This window comes from Xenopus tropicalis, chromosome 5 (assembly GCF_000004195.4).
Source record: "Xenopus tropicalis strain Nigerian chromosome 5, UCB_Xtro_10.0, whole genome shotgun sequence".
In the NCBI taxonomy this organism is placed as follows: domain Eukaryota; kingdom Metazoa; phylum Chordata; class Amphibia; order Anura; family Pipidae; genus Xenopus; species Xenopus tropicalis.
In genome coordinates this window covers 43,908,771-43,926,090 of record NC_030681.2, presented here as the reverse complement: position 1 = coordinate 43,926,090, position 17,320 = coordinate 43,908,771, and the positions used below count along the sequence as shown (strand labels likewise).

Below are 17,320 nucleotides of genomic sequence, written 5' to 3'. Positions count from 1 at the left end.
CCTGTGTCTTCAGTCTCATTGAGCTTCTTAAGAACCAGATTCTGTTCTTTGTAACCATTAAAATCATAGTTTTGACAATCAATAACTTATGACTGCATATCATACTATCAGGTCCGGCGGGAGCTATCGGGTGAGGCTAACCAGACAGCTACTGGGCGGGTTGTGTAAAAGTTGAGAGTCTTTTATCAGTGTAATTTAACATGTATAATAAGCAAGAACCTAGCCTCTTCTGTCACTAACACATGACACTTCAATTTCTTAACTTTATATATGAATTATTAAATGTATGCAATTTTTGTTCCCCCTGTCTGTACTATTAATGCACAAATGTACACAAGTAATGCTATACAACATATATAGACTTAAGCAGTACTATACCTTACAATAGGTTTTTTAGGGGTGCAACAAGTAAATGCAACAGCCACCTATTAGGTAGTGTGTGCAATGTAAACTGGTGCCAATTAATCCCTTAAAGGGACATTATTACTTTTTTTTTCAATAAACATCCACTTAACCTCAGCTTTGTGTAGCTGATTTATATAAAAGTGATGGTGCCCCATTAAGTTTCTCTTATCTATATCCTCCTGCCCCTTTAAGAGAGATTCAGAACCTAAGAAGTTCATGGAGGCAGTCTTTTCCAAGTTATTTTAGATTAGCTAGAATGCTATCATAAGAATTCTAAGAGGGCTGGTTTTCCTGATATCTGGAGTTTCTGCGGCAATGACATTTTTTCTACAGGTTATTTGCTCTAAAAATGTATATATGTGTTTCACATTTTAATATCTGTAATGTTTTGTTTATATTTTTACCAAATATTTCTAATGGGGCTGCTATGCTGATCACTAGTGCCAAATTTACTTATGAGTATTGTTACTCCATTACAGATCTAAGAACTAAACCCATTAGGAGGAAGTATATAAAATACAAACAATGCACAAAACAAAAGCACTCAACCAATATGCACCAAACATACAGGAAGGGTGCAAGATCTTACCAAGGATACAGAAATTAAGGGATCAGGAAAGGATTTATTTGTGCACCCCAACAGATAGCAGTGATACTAAACATATTATTTCTAAAAATGATTAAAAAAACACTATAACCTGCTGATAGCTGCTTTCCATCTCTGTCATTAGGAAGCATGCCACCTATCTTAACCCAGTCTGATGATTATGACAAAAACTGGACGCTGGACTTCAGTTGCTGTACTCCCATAATAACATAATCGGATGCATTGCAGGTAATGCATTCCCAATAAAATATACTGGGAAGTGGCTGTCATTGGTTAAATGTACTTTCCTCAAAAAAATAATGAACATCATAATTTGTGTTGTGCCATTGTATTAAGTCTGAAATCATTTTACCAACATATATAATAGGCAGTGTTCCACCAGCTCAATCCTATATGCGCCACTTGCCTTTTCTGCCTAATAACTAAGGATGACCTCCTAACTGTAAAGCAGCAGGTGCTGGGAATAACTGCAGAGCCAACACATGTGAGCACGCTGTTGTATGTAAAGTCCATTCAGCAGAGTTTCACAAACACATTGCCTGTTCTAGCAGCAGCTCAGCTTGTTCAGATGAACCAAAGAAATTTGGAGTGATTACTGTTTGTTCAGCTCAACAAATCTGAGTATTAAAGCCTGAGTTACTCTCATTGCATAGAATATTAGAGGTTGTCATCATAAGACTCTTCGCCGATGAGCTGCTTCATGAACCAACTATTAAACTTACACCTGACTAGATTCAAGACCTCTGTATGCAACCGCCAGTGCCCACAATCTGCATTCCTGGATAACAGCTGAAGGTGGACTATAAGCAGGTTAGTGTGGAAAATGTTACCTCTGTACCTTTGAATAAAGATATAGAAAGAAGGCTGGAGATAATATGGGAAATGAAATGGAAAATGGAGGGGGGTGAAGCTTCCTTTGAAATGCAATAGAAACATCTAGGTAGTAAAGAGCTGCTTATCCAGACAGCAATTTTTACATATAATTGGGTATAAGTATTCTATGGAAGCACATTTAGCTTCTAGTAGCTTGAAGCAGGCCACAGAGATATATATATACCAGCACATGGGTGCCATAGTCCATTAACAGTGAAGATACCTAAACAAACCTATTTAAACCTACAATGATTCTATACAGGTATAGGTATACAGGTATGGGATCCCTTATCCAGAAACCTCCAAGGCCATCTCTCTCTCTGTAATAATAAAAAGACACTTTGTACTTTATCCTAACTAAGATATAATGAATCCTTATTGGAATCCTATTACATTCATTTAATGTTAAATTATTTTTTAGTGGACTTAACTCATGGGGATCCAAACTACAGAAAGATCCCTTACCTGAAAAACCCAAGGTCCTGAGCATTCTGGATAACAGGTCCTTTACCTTTATAATATGCTAATGCCACTCCCCCCTGGTAAATACAGTAAATAACCAAAAAAAAAGTAACAGGGCACAATATATGTAAGGGCGAAGACAAACAAGGTGATTAGTCGCCATGACATTTGGAAAACGAAACCACACAGCGAAAATGCTTGCGCGATTAGTCGCTGCAACAACCATTATAGTCTATGGGCGAAAAGTCGCTGCGACTGTCTTAATTAATAGTCGCGGTGATTAATCGGCCCGTTTGTCTTCGATCTAACTCTGCATAAACCAAATTACTAAATAATAAACAACTGAATTCATAAATCACTTGTAGTCACTATTTATTTTATATATGGACGGCCAAATTGCTGTGGCTTCAGGCAACTTATGAATTGTTTATTATTGTTTGTTTATTTGTTTAATACTATTTTGCTCCCGAACTTTCTTTTCTAGAGTGTTGTTAGTTATTCTAGCATAGGGAATGACAATATACAAAATATATATATCACATAAAACTGACAGGCTAATTACTAATTAATGCAGATTCATATTAAATAGTAACACAGAAACAAATGCATTTCTGCACCAGAAGCATCAGCTTCTATGATTTAACCTCATTTTTCTGCTAATGTTGTGATGATTTTCCAACTTCTGGAACTGCAGAATTCAGCATCATGTGATTCTGAAAAGGCTGAAAACTGGTTTTTTTTTTATTTATTTATATGATACCAACATTATGGGGGTCATTTACAAACGGTTAGATTTTTTTCTGACAAGTCGCCAGCAACAACTTGTCGAGATCATGTAAAAGTCAATGGCATATGTCCTTTTCCTTCCCTGGAGGATCCTTATTTGCTTCCAAACTTTGGATTTTTTGCACTGTTTTTTTGCACGACAATTCGAAAAAGTAGAGTTTTTGGTGCAACAATTCAAAAAAGTTTTTCTTTCTGCGACTTTTTCCCGCACATACTTTTTTGGTTCAGACTTTTTGGTAAATGCCACAAATTTGTGGAAATTATTTTATTCTAATTTTTAAAAAGAAAAAAAATGAGAAATGTTAGAGTTTTAGTAAATCTGCCGCATGTGTGTTTACATTAGCTAGTTGATTTTAACATAATAGCATCATATTTGCAAACATTTTGCCCAAAAACTTTAGTACATATTGTACAAGAGAACTGGTTAGAAAATATTCTACGTACAACAAGTCATTGGGACAATTTCTAGTTATGATGTATGCGCAATCTGAAGTGCTTTCAGCAGACTGGAAGGGTAAAGTAACATACGCCAGTGTTCAACATAAACTTTTAGATTTTGTAATATGCTGAATTTAATAGGGCACATGGAGAAAGTTTTACTTTGCACATATTCAACAGTGTTTGTGAAAGGTTAAATGAAATGGGGCAATACACACAACGGAGTGCATGCTGATGCTATTCAGTAAAGGGCACCTATCATAGCCAAATTGTTTCCCCCACTGAAAGTGCAGACTAACAGAACTTTCTGGCCAAAATAGTTATTGGTTCCCTCATTTCTAATAACCCTGCACTTCTGATGCAAGATGTAATTTTTGAATGATCAGTGTCCTTTAAGGTATTGTTTTCAAACATACTCTTATGCATCCACAAGGTTGCCAGTGTGTCCATCCTGCCTCTTATGATAAATGGTAAAAGGCCTTTTGATGCCGGGGAACCCTGGCTTAATCACACTTTAAACCCAGTGGTAACTCCAGTGGGTTGTGTCATTAGGCACAGGCTTGCAGCCAGTGAATCAGATGCAAAAGCTCTTTTGAACGAACCCTCTGGAAATGATGAAATTTACATTGGAATTCTGGCAAAAGGCACTTCATTATGGGTAAAAAGTAGTGCAATCTGCAAAATTGCACTTTGCACATTTGTAAAAGAACACTAATGTCTCTCTCCCCCAACCAGTTAATACAGCAAACTGTAATGCAAAAGTAGTACACAGAAGGGACTTGTCATGCAAAGTTCTATATCCCTGCCCACTTTGTACTAGGAATCAATTCCCTTGTCCATCACAGTTACTGTACATTATTGTATTATTCATTATTATCTTATCTAACACTACAAGAGGCACTAGTATGTCACACGTTAGTATAGTATGATACTATAGTGTTTTGCTGCTTGCAAACCCATTGTTAGCAAAACAGAAAACATATTCAGGTTAACATCAGTTTTTTACAAAATCCTCCAACATTTTATGTAACACAACCTTTTCTATGGCATCATGGAAAATAATGCAAACTGACCTGCTGGGATCTAATGGTAACCGGATCTACTCCTTAGTTAAGAAGAGCAAAGAAACTTGACTTATGTACCAACACTTTTTCAACAGGTTTTCTGAAATGAGGCATGAAGGATCCTAGGATTTTGTTGGAGCTCACACCTTTTTATTTAAAAAAAACACCCACTACTATTGTGAGTGGTATGGGGTTACAAAATGATCTGTTAGCTCTAAACTGAGACCAGTGCAAAATAAATTGTGGTGTGCACAAAGAATTGTGAGTGAAAACCCATCATTTTGTACTGTGAACACCAGTTTTTTAAAGAGCGCACGTTTTTAAAAAGTGCACCCCAAAGAATTTTTTTGCACACACAGCCAAGAAGAAATTAGAGGGAACATTGCACTAAAACCCCTATTTTTTTGAATTGTTGCACAAAAAACAGTGTCAAAAATCAAATACCTCTAAAGTTTTGAAGCAAAAAAGGATCCTCCAGGGAAGGAATGAGACATCTGCCACTGAGTTCTACATGATCTTGGCAAGATTTAGCTGGTGAACTGATTAAGATTTTTTACCGTGTGTCACATAGTAAATCTCGAAAAAGTTGCAACTTTTTTTCGGTGACATTTCGGGCTAAAAAATTAGAATCGGGAAAAAAATCCAATAGTTTGTAACTCGCCCCCTAAATGTTAACAGGAGGATATTTATTGCTTCCTACTACTTTCCAGGAACTTCAGTGCAGAAATGTTTACAGAAATAAATATGTAAATATGTTTACAAATTTTGTTTTCAGTTTTCCTTTTTAAGTATGATTTTTTTTTTTTGTCTGTACTAAGTTAAAAAGTTAGGAAATTACTTTCTTTGGTTCTATCATTCCAGGTCTGCCTTGGAATAAAAATAGAATACAAGGATGAAACAGAACCAAAAGGTGAATTGAATGGGTCGCCCAAACAATTCTGCACCAGGATTGAGGTTGGTGAGTAATTGCAGTTATGGCACTGCGACCCACCATGGTTTTCCCTAATGAACCAAAAATGTATTAGTGTCACTGTAGTAAGCCTGCTTGAGGTAGTAAGAGGCTTCCTTTGTCTTTTAATTATGGTAGTTTTTTCCTATAACTTGGGGAACTTCTGCCTCACTTACTAAATAATTTATTGTCCAGCAAGTACAAGGAAATGCTGTTTACACACTGCCAAAATATAAGGAAACCTTAGGGCCGTGACAGACGGGGAGATTAGTCATCTGCAAAAAATCTCCCTTGTCGCGGGTGACTAATCTCCCCGAAATGCCATCCCATGGGCTAGAATGTAAATCGCAGGTGGGATGGCATACGCAGCGCCGAAATCGCCGAAGTTTCATCTCAAGGCAACTTCAGTGATTCGGCAAATCGCCGCGCCACTTAGAATGTAAATTGCCGGTGGGATGGCATATCGGGGAGATTAGTCACCCGCAACAAGAGAGATTTGTCGCCGGGGACTAATCTCCCCGTCTGTCATGGCCCTTAGAGTAGGGATACCAGAAAGTTTGCTGAGTAAGACAACCATAAATGGATCACTAAAAAGCACTGACCCATAAAATCACCCCAGGTGAGGGCCATGAATGGCCATTCACACATGACTATCGCTTGCACCATTTTTTTGTTTTTTGAAGTCTATTGTTATCACATGAAAGGTTTATTTACAAATCGTATTATTTTATTGGCCCACATATGCACTTAATGATAACATTAGGGGATAGATTTATCAAAATGTGAGTTTAGAGTTTAATACATAAAACTGACCCATGTTCTATTCATGTCTATGGTATTTTTAGAAGTGTATTTATTAATGGGTGAAAGTTAGAGTTCACCATTTGATAAATACACTTCTAAAAATCCCATAGAAATGAATGGAACGTGGGTGAGTTTTTATGTATTAAGCTCTAAACTTAAACTCTAAAAATATTTAGAGATCCGCCCCTAGGTCTCAAATGTATTCAGCTGGATGAAAAATGTATTTGTGTGGCCAACTGGTATACACAAGTAATTTAATAGGTTAGATGTTGTTGAGTCCAGGGTCGCTGCTGCCATGAGGTGAGTTGAGAAACTCGCCTCAGGAGGCAGCTTCCGGAAAGTTACCAGGGGCGGCAAAAAGCTGCTCCTGGTAATTTAAAGGAGAAGGAAAGGCAAAGTCACTTGGGGGTGCCAAAATGTTAGACATTCCCAAGTGACTTTAATCGCTTACCTTGTACCCCGGGCTGGTGCCCCTGTACAGAGAGAACTGCACCAGCCCGGGGTACCTGTAGCGCTTCCTCCTTCCAGGTTGGTGTGTGCATGTGCAGTAGAGTGAAAAGCCAAACTTTAACAGAGAAGTCGCTTTTCACTCTACTGCGCATGCGCTGGTCCTTAGTCGTTCCAAGAACGAAGCCGGAAAGGAGGAAGCGATCGCTGCTACCCCAGGCTGGTGCTGTTTTCTCCTAACAGGGGCACCAGGCTGGGGTACAAGGTAAGCGATTAAATTCACTTGGGGGGTGCCTAACATTTTGGCACCCCCAAGTGACTTTGCCTTTCCTTGCCCTTTAAGGTGCAGAGAGCACTCACACGAAAAAGCTAAGCGCGGGGGGGAGTGAGGGGGGTGGCATCAACTTGATCACCTCTGGTGGCCAGGACCCCTGAGGTGGCGCTGCTTGAGTCTAAGAATTTGATATCATGTGTTTTCTTAATATCTGTTTTGGTAAACCAACATTAATTTAATTTTCTTTTTGGCCCTTTTCCAACACTTTGGCTTTGTAACTATTTATTTTGAAATTTTGTAAATGAATTGGCTTTTTTCACAGTTGTTCAATGCTAGGGAACCAAATAAGCTTTTTTTTTTTAAATGTAAAAAGCCTGCAGATCTAAAATACTAAAATGTTTTCAATCCAAGTTAAACTGCATTCCCAGCTCTGTATCTTTTAGCGGCCCATATCAAATATTGTATATAAAACTGTACATAAAGTCAAATCAATCAAATTCACTATAAAACAATCTATCAATCCATTTTTTACATGTCATAAAGACTATAGGGGCCATTTACTGATACTGAGGTATGGTGCAACATGCAAAAGACTGGTGCAAGCTGTCATGATTTTTGCACTTTGCAATCAGCACTGCCCTCAGTGCCTCTGGCTGCAAGTCCTTGGGATCCAGAATAAAGTCCAATCCCCATAAATACAAAAGTAGAAGGTACGTAGCTACATTTTCCTCTCCCACCCATCTGGAGGGCAGGGCTGGAACGAGGGGTAGGCAGATGAGGCATGGTCCTAGGATGGAACATTGAGGGGTGCTAGGGCATGTATCTCTGTCTCTCTCTGTCTGCCTATCGCTAATTCAGGATCACCTGATGCAATTGCTGGATGTGCTTCTTGTCACTTCTTTAATGGGGGTGCAATCTTGCCATGGGTGTACTTTCTATATGGCCCTGCACTGCTTGAAGGCCACAATATCCTTTTTTAAAAATATCAGCTGGAAAAAAATATACAAATTTGGTATTCCTATCTGCCCAGCAGCATGATTGTCAGCTTAAAATATGACAACACCCAAAACATAGTTAAAAAGACAGTTAAAAAGTTACAAGACAGTTAAGAAGACCTCTCTTTCATCCAGGTCATGATATACAGTATTTAGTAGAGTTAAGTCTAAAACAACTTATGTGCCTTTTCTCAAGAGAAAACAACTATAACCATGACAATCTTTCCTTATATTTTAAAGGAGAACTAAGACTTAACAAACACGTAGGGTAGAAATTCTACAAATTCTGTTTTTTTTGCGTTCCTGTACCAGCCCAAAGCAACCACAGCCCTTTAGCAGTGAAGATCTGTGCCTCCAAAGATGCCCCAGTAGCCCCCCATCTTCTCTTCCGCTGTTTCACTGCACACGCTCTGTGCTGCTGTCAGATACTGAGCTTAGAGTCCGATGCACAATATACTGTATATAGAGAATCTAAATGTCACAATATAAGGCTAATTAGTAATTAATATAGATTATTAATACATGGCAACTCAGAAACCAGTGCAGCTAGCAACAGAATTTAATTATCAGCCATTTTCTGCTTGAGGTTTTGCTCTGTCCCCTAAGCTTAGCTTTCAGAACACACTGAGCATGTGAGAGTCGCAGACACTTTACAAATGGAGAGCTCCTGTGATAAATGTAAAGACCAGAACCATTGCAGCTATTGATATTCTTAAACTTTAGGCTGGTACAGGGTTTAGTTATCCTTTAATTCTTCAGTTTCTTTTAACTGAACCTCATTTGACATTTTGCTGCCCAGTTCTTCAATTTAGTAAAATCTCTCCAAAGAGACAGCATCGGCCACCTCACCCCTGCACCTCCCTCCCCCTCGCATGCGCAGTTTCGGGGGGGGGGTGGGGTTGCGATGCGATGGGTCATTGACAAAGGAGTGCGGACTAGGGGTAGGCAGGAGAGGCTCCTGCCTGGTGCCCCGCAATCGTTGCGCCCTAGGCAGCTGCCTCTTCTACCTACCCCTAATTCTGGCCCTGCAAATATCTAGGGCAGATACTTGGAAACAGAATTTAATGAAACTACTCACCAGAGTACCTACCCGCCCTTGATTGCATGCACTTTTGCACTCACATTCTTTAAGCAATGTCCCTTCAGAGAAAATAGTAATAAAATAGAAAACACAAATATTTCTGTAAGATGCACCCCTTCATCTATAGTCTGAAAATATACACTCTAGAGAAAATAATGTATCCTCTTCTGTAAAATATAAGTATATTAAGTTTCAGCACAGTTCTGTGACCATATAGGAATAGGGGTGAATGTTTTTAAATGTTTAATTAATTTCAAAAACTTTACTAGCTTACTTACCATCTATTTCAAATCACGGTCTGGGCTGTATCTTGATCCAGTGCTGCCGTAGGCACCTGAACTCAGCCCACCTCTTCCCCTCAGTAATTGGCGCGTGCAAGCCACAGATGCTCTTGCTGTATTGTGCATGCCTACCTAAAGCCTCAGCTCTGCCACCTGAATTAGTGGCTAGTATCTGGCAGCAGGTTAGGGAGATTGTTTTCTTGCACAATTTTTTTTATTTACCGTATATTTATTAACCTCCTAAACCAGCAGCCCTGGGCAAGGGTCCTTGGGTGGCTATATGGTAGTAGTAGTAGTTTCCTTGCAACAATTTGCTGCTTTTATTGGACTTTATGGGAAATAGTATCTCTCTATTTAGGAGATTTCTGAATAATGTTTTTTTCATATTTAAACTTTGACTGACAAACTCCTTTCCAAATTCCAAACTCTGAAAATTGAATTCAGAGTTAAGAGATTCATATAAGATGTTTTTTGTTACAATCATACAATTCTTGAGGGGGATGATATTCCAGATAAGTATATTCATATCTAAATCATATATTCCTAGGAGGTGAAAAAACAAAAATAATTGCTGTATATACAGAAATGCAGAGAACTACACGCACAGATAAAAAAAAGTATTTTACAAAATACTTTCCAAGAACATTACAAATATGGTGAATACAGGGAGTTATTAAGTATTGGGCTTTTAAAGTATCCATCTCCTCTCCTCTACTGTGACCCAACAATTGTGTTGGCCTTTCTGCTGACTGAGATTGTTGTGGCTAATTGAGCTGACTACATGTACTATGCTTTGTTTTCCTTTTTTTGTCTGGAGAGAGTAAACTGATTGGGGCCTCTGAGATAAAAAAAAAAGAGAAATGTGCAGTGACAAGAGTTTTCTACAGGCAGGGTCATGAGAGAGCACAAGGCCGGACTGGGTCTGGTGACAGCAAATGGGCATGAATTACTCTACAATCACATCAATATAACATCTTAAGAGAAAGATGTCTTTAAATTATATCAAGAACTTCTATGAAGGATGTGTGAGTATTAAGACATCACTGTGATCATGCACTAGGTTCTAAATTATTTGAATGGTTTTTGATGTTACATGAAGAAGAGGCATGTATTTAAGCTGGTTATGTTTTAACATACTATATTATATTCTTTCAACTGAAATACTTTCATGAACACAAATTTTGCCTTTAACAAGATGAGACGATGACTTGTTACCTAGAAGTGGATAGGCCTGATTCATATCAATAACCAAATAGAAAATGATTAAATGTAAAACCCTTGTATGGCATGTAACACTGGGTTGCAGTACAGTTCATACAGTTTTGCTTCTACATCTGAATAGTGATCATTTGATTATGATTATTATCATTTAGAAAAATGAAAATGTTGCAAAGAAGTTTTCTGCATTGGTTTATAATATTGGCATGCTGCGCTGATAATATTATTAGAAATTTGATTTTCTGTTTTACATATGTAGCATTAGCAGAATGTTTGCAGAAGAATTTGTTTTCATTTATCAAATATAATTAAATATTAAAAATTGTTAAGCATACAGTAAATTGAATTGCTTACATTTTTTTCTTAAATATCTGTTACTTTCCAGCTCAGGCCTCCAACAGTGATTGGTCAGTTCCATACTCTCTTCTTTGGTTCTGTGCGAATGTTCTTTCTTGGTGTATTGGGCTTTGCTGTATATGGAAACGAAGCTTTACATTTTAGCTGTGAACCTGACAAGAGGGAGGTGAACCTGTTTTGTTACAATCAATTTCGACCGATAACTCCTCAGGTAAGGTACAGTTTTTTTCTGTTACAAAATATGCATTTTGCATGCGTTTATAACATCACTTATTGTACAGCGCTGCAGAATATGATGGCGCTTTATAAATAAATGTTAATAATAATAATAATATCTTTTTTTGTATTTTTTTTTTTTTTTAAAAAGGGGAAAGAAAGGGGCCAAAGAGGGAAGATAATAATCCAATATTACAATATTACATAGGTGTAGGTGACAAATCTGAATGTACAACTCAATCAAAACAAAAATAGTTAATGTCTTTGCCTATATTTTGTTTGCTTTGTACTGAATTAGACTAAAAGATATGTTTAACACAGATGGCAGAGCTTTTCTTTTGAACTGTTCAACTATATAACTAAAGGGATGCTGACATAAATCCTAGCCTGTTTTAATATCTCAGCAGTGCCATACCCTGGACATGTTATCCTGGATGGATAATTTCTTTTTTTTTGTTTAACTGTATCAAGGCCGGGCCTCTACATGCCTGGACTCTTGAAACCCTCCCTTTACATGATGCTTTTTCAAAGGTTAAAGTACTGAACAGCTAAATTAAGATTCTACAGTCTAAATCCTCCCTCCTCTACCAAATTATCAATTTCTTCTAAATATAAGGAACTACTGCTTAGACCAACTATTCTAATGCATCTCCAAATGTAATAATTTACCTTAATCTCTACCTCCATTCATAACCACACCCAAGATTAAGCCACCTCCCCCTCTTAGCCTACCTCATCCTCTGCTGATTGCATACAGATTGCAATATTATCTGTAGTAATAATTTTATACATTTGCTTTCGTGGTATTTTAAACGTTTGCTTAGATAATGTGACCCCTTTACCTGCAACACGTTAGGGAACATGCTGTCACATGACAATTCACAATTGTTAAAAAATTTTGCACAAATCATGTTTACAAGTCACAAGAGGTTTGACCTGAACTTTGTGGCATTAAAGAATTATGCTTATAATCTTTGTTTTTCTAAGATCTGTCATGTAACAAAGGCCCAGCATGTTGAAATCTTTATGTACATTCAAATTACTGTGACTATGCATGGGGATTTCTGGATATTCAGTTGGGCCAGAATACTATGTATTTAAAGTATATGGTTGTAGCAATAATGTTTACAAAAAAAAGGGGAACTACGGCTTTTGAACAAAAATGTGTTAAAGAGACCCAAACAACAAAGAATCCCCTAGTATACCTATCCCTGTAATCTGTTCCTTCAACAAGTATCAATAAATACCATTTTATATGTTGAAATCAGCTGCAAAACAATTCTCTTTCTGCATCATTTGAAATCCAGGTGGGCAGGAGGGAATAAACATTGATGTTACAAATTGTAACAACTTTGCTGCAGCTTACAGACACCATGCAGGAACTACATAACCCCCAATGCATTGCACTGTGACATTACCTTCCTTATTGGCATGCAGGGAATTGTGGGATATAGAGAATGCAGGCTGAAAGAAGGCTAGGGAAAGTCAACTACTGTTACATTTAACAAACAAAGTAACCAAAGTAGCCAGCCAAATCAGCAGAACAGGGGGCCAGGCTTAGGGAACAGTTCCAACCATATTATTACATTAAAAATCATGAAAACGCTGCAAATTATTTTTTTATGTATTTTGCAAAGTTGCTTAAAATTATGTTTGCTTTTTAAAAAGCTTTAAGTTGTGTTTGGGTGGAGTTCCCCTTGTAAATAACTGTGAAGATCTGTGAATAATGCATATTGGAAAGTGGATTTACATAAGAAGACTTACATTTTCTTTAAAGAGATACTGAAATCAAACATTTTTAAACATCATTTGCATGCTATTTATAACTTTGCTATAAAAGTATTTGCCTGATGCTTTTACATTGCCTATCTGATCCCCCATGTTCCTCTATGAGGGGGCAGCCATATTTGTAATCCAGTAGGCCGTTAGCATTAGTAGGTACAACTGACAAGTTGAGAAGGGACAGCCAGGTTGGCAAAACAGTCAGATTTAGGAACTTTAAGTTACTTACCCCAGCAGGCCTATCAGCAAAAAACGATCAACATGACCTATAGGTAACTTTTAGGGGCGTATTTATTATGCTGTGTAAAACTAATTCGCCAGAAAAACGGAGTAAAAAGCTGTGTAAAATAAATGGAAAAAATCGCCATCTGAACACCGGATATTATGCCGTTATTTTTTTTAAGTTCCGGTGGAAGAAAAAACGCGTAAAACAATTACGCCGATTTTACGCTGTTTTTATGCCATTTTTACACGGCAAAGCCTGGCGATCTGTGGCGAATTTTATTGCCGGTTTTTACACAGCATAATAAATATGCCCCATAATGTACATTAATATTTTGAAGGGTAGTTTTTCGGTGTCAGTATCACTTTAAGTATGCAAAAATATTTTTTTGGCTTTACAACCCCACTATTAATAATAGTAGGTGCACATTTAGGCATGTCTTAATGAATGATAATACAGGTATAGGACCCATTATCCAGAATGTGCGGGACCAAGGGTATTCCGGATAAGGGATCTTTCCGTAATTTGGATCTCCATACCTTAAGTCTACTAAAAAAATCAATAAAACAGTAATTAAACCCCATAGGATTGTTTTGCATCCAAAAAGGATTAATTATATCTTAGTTGGGATCAGTTACAAGGTACTGTTTTATTATTACAGAGAAAAAGAAAATCAGTTTTAAAATTCTATATTATTTTATTAAAATGGAGTCTATGGGAGACGGGCTTTCCGTAATTCGGAGCTTTCTGGATAATGGGTTTCCGGATAAGGGATCCCATACCTGTACCCCCAAAATCCAATGTTGAGTTCTAAAGCTAGTTGGTAGCATGGTTGTAGTATATCACTCAAAATATAAAAACACGTTACAGTGCAAATGCCCTTTTTATTTTTCAGGTATTTTGGGCCCTACAGCTAGTGACAGTATTGGTCCCGGGAGCTGTATTCCATCTTTATGCAGCCTGTAAGAGTATTGATCAAGAAGACATTCTCCAGAAGCCTGTCTATACTGTATCTTACATTATATCTGTGCTGCTAAGGATTATCCTGGAGGTGGTAGCATTTTGGCTTCAGAGTCATCTTTTTGGTTTTCAGGTGAATCCGATCTTTATGTGTGATGCGGGAAGTCTTGATAAGAAATATGATCTCACCAGGTGCATGGTACCAGAACACTTTGAAAAAACAATATTTCTCATTGCTATGTACACCTTTACTGTCATTACAATAATATTGTGTGTTGCTGAAATCTTTGAGATTCTGTGCAGACGGCTAGGTTTCCTAAACAATGAGTAACTCGGCTACTTTCCCATTTACTCATTTTATTAGTTATTTTTTAGTTATTAACCCTGCAATGTGAATAAGACCCATTTGCAAAGTAGTTTAAAATTCATAATAATAATGTATTTAATATATGGTTTTGTGTAACATTGGCAGAAATATTAAATGGTTCAAGAGTAGGAATATTATTCCTTAAATTCCTTGCTCCCACTGACAGTATTCAACATTGTTGTCCAAGTACAAGAATTTATTTGGATCTTACAAGTTATGCCCTTGCTCAGTGTAGATCAGGGGTGGCCAAGACGTTGATTGCGGTCCACCAGTTGATCCCCCGACAAAGCCGGAGGATGCGGAAGTGCGGCGTGAATGCGTACATATGCTGCGCCGCTAACATACGCTGCATCTTGGGGGAGGAGTCATCGGTCAATCGCCAATGGAAGAAGTCTGGCCACCCCTAGTGCAGACTGTTTTCTTAACTTCCACCCTTGCAGAGTCAATACCTTTAGCTTTTTCTTCAGCAGCTCTCCAGTTTGGGATTTCAGGAGCTATCTGGTTGCTTGGGTCGTGCTTACCTTAGCAACCAGACATTGGTTCAAATGAGAGACTGGAATATGAATAGGAGAGGAGCTGTATAGAAAGCTAAGGAATAAAAAAGTAACAATAACAATAAAATGGATTTAGTACGAAATTCTGCATTTCGCCACTGGCAAATTTTTTTGTGAAACTGCTGCAAAAATTTGGTGCAACAAAAAAATTTGCAGGGTGAGGAAAAAGTCACAGTCATGTAAAAAAAAACAGTCTTGTCAAATAAATCGCAGTGGCATCAAAAAAAGGTGTTGTCTTGTCAAAAAAAGTAGTGCGCAAAAAAGTCATGCAGTTGCCACATTTTGTGAATTTGTCACTGTTTCACAAATTTTTCAGTAGTTCCACAAATTTCAAAACAGGACAGATTTACTCAGCACTAATAACAAAGACCAATTGTTAAGTTGCTAAGAATAGGACCATCTTTAACATACTAAAATGTAACCTTAAAGGAACAGTAACACCAGAAAATGAAAGTGTATAAAAGTAATTACAATATAATGTACTGTTGTACTGTTGGACCAGGGAATGTGCATTGATCAATCCCTTTTGTCTTTCTGTATAATGTACTGTTGCCCTGCATTGCTACAACTGGTGTGTTTGCCTCAGAAAGTCTACTATAGTTTATATAAGTAAGCTGCTGTGTAGCCACGGGGGCAGCCATTCAAAGGAGAAAAGGCACAGGCACATAGCAGATAACAGATAAACCCTCATTATATGGGGCTTATCTACTAGTTATCTGCTATGTAACCTGTGCCTTTTCTCCTTTTTCCAGCTTGAATGGCTGCCCCCGGGGCTACACAGCAGCTTATTTATATAGTAACTTTTCTGTAGCAAAAACACCAGTTTTTTGCAGAGCAACAGCACATTATATTTTAATTACTTTAAACCACTTTAATTTTTTGATGTTACTGTTCCTTTAAGGTGAACCACCCCTTTAAGTGTTGACCATTCTAAGTAAAGATTATTTGCAACAATTCCACTTAGAAAACCTGTAAAAGGGGAATGTTCACCTTCAAGTAGAAACATTATATTGTCAGCTAACTGTCTAACTTTTCTGTTTCATATAAGCAGTTTTATAAGGTATAAGACAGTAGCATGTGTTACTTGCAGATGCTCAGCTCAGTTAGCACAGTATCTCAGACAGTAAAACAAGAGGCGGAGACAGAAGCGTTTTTGGCCCATGGGCCACTGAAGGCGGCTCCTCCGATGCCAGCCCCCCTCGGCACCCCACGCTTAACTTTACAGTGTCGGAGGGGGTCCAGGGGGGCCGCATCGCTAGTGTGGAGAGCTCAAATGCACTCTCTGCACTAGCAGAGACGAATTTCCGGTTTAAAACCCAGAAATTTGGCTCTTAATGTTACCAGGAGCAGCTTTTTGCCGCCCCGGGTAACTTTGGGGCACTTCAACTTTGGTTGCAGCATCATAGGGTTTGCTGATCATAAGTGTTTCAAATGGTGCTCATAATTTAATTATCATCCTCTTTAAAGGAGTTGTTCGCCTTTATATTAACTTTAAGTATGACATATACATTGATATTCTGAGACACTTCGTAATTGGTTTTAATTTTTCATGTTTTGTGGTTTTTCATTTATTTAGCTTTTTGTTCTGTAGCTCTCCAGTTTGGAATTTTAACGGCTATCTAGGTGCTAGGGTCTTGTTTACCTTAGCAACCAGGCAGTGGATTGAATTAAATATTGGAATATGAATAGGAAAGATGCTGAACAGAGTGATAAGGAATAATAATAAACAATAAATACATTGACCCACATTTGAAAGCTGGAAAGATGTAGAAGAGGAAAAGCAAATAATGCAAATACTATAAGAACAAAATAATGAGGACCAATTGCAAAGTTGCTAGGAATAGGACATTCTATAACATACAAAGTTAACTTAAAGGTGAACAACCCCTTTAACTATTGTTCTGTCCCCTTTGCAAATAAATCAGCTCTTGGGAGTGCGAAAAGTCAGTGCAACCTCTGCTTGATTCATTCTTCAAATGTGGCCAAGCAATGTGCACAAGCATTGCTTTTATGTATCAACTGTATGCAGCTGTTTTTACATCAAGTATCAAGTAATTTGATCACTTTTTAAACCTAAAATGAAAGTTCTGTTGTGTTTTAATATGTTTATAATTAGGTAGATCATATTATATTAAATTTAAATGAAAGGCAGTAGAAAAAAAAATTATATAGCAAAA

General features: G+C 37.6%; 1 protein-coding gene across 1 annotated transcript; it reads left to right on the top strand.

Moving 5' to 3' along the window:
- The first annotated feature begins 9,895 nt into the window (after positions 1-9,895).
- Positions 9,896-15,099, top strand: gje1 (gap junction protein epsilon 1). The gene is made up of 3 exons (XM_002933872.4): positions 9,896-10,491; positions 11,070-11,252; positions 14,158-15,099. Exons 1-3 carry the CDS (start codon positions 10,453-10,455, stop codon positions 14,551-14,553), a joined length of 618 nt encoding a protein of 205 aa, XP_002933918.1. The 5' UTR covers positions 9,896-10,452; the 3' UTR covers positions 14,554-15,099.
- The last annotated feature ends 2,221 nt before the right edge of the window (positions 15,100-17,320 follow it).

Excerpts from the sequence above, each read along its gene's own strand:
- gje1 (XM_002933872.4), top strand. The coding sequence starts at position 10,453 with ATGTCTTTAAATTATATCAAGAACTTCTATGAAGGATGT. Across the intron at positions 10,492-11,069 it reads AGAACTTCTATGAAGGATGT|CTCAGGCCTCCAACAGTGAT; the intron begins GTGAGTATTAAG and ends GTTACTTTCCAG. Across the intron at positions 11,253-14,157 it reads TTCGACCGATAACTCCTCAG|GTATTTTGGGCCCTACAGCT; the intron begins GTAAGGTACAGT and ends TTTATTTTTCAG.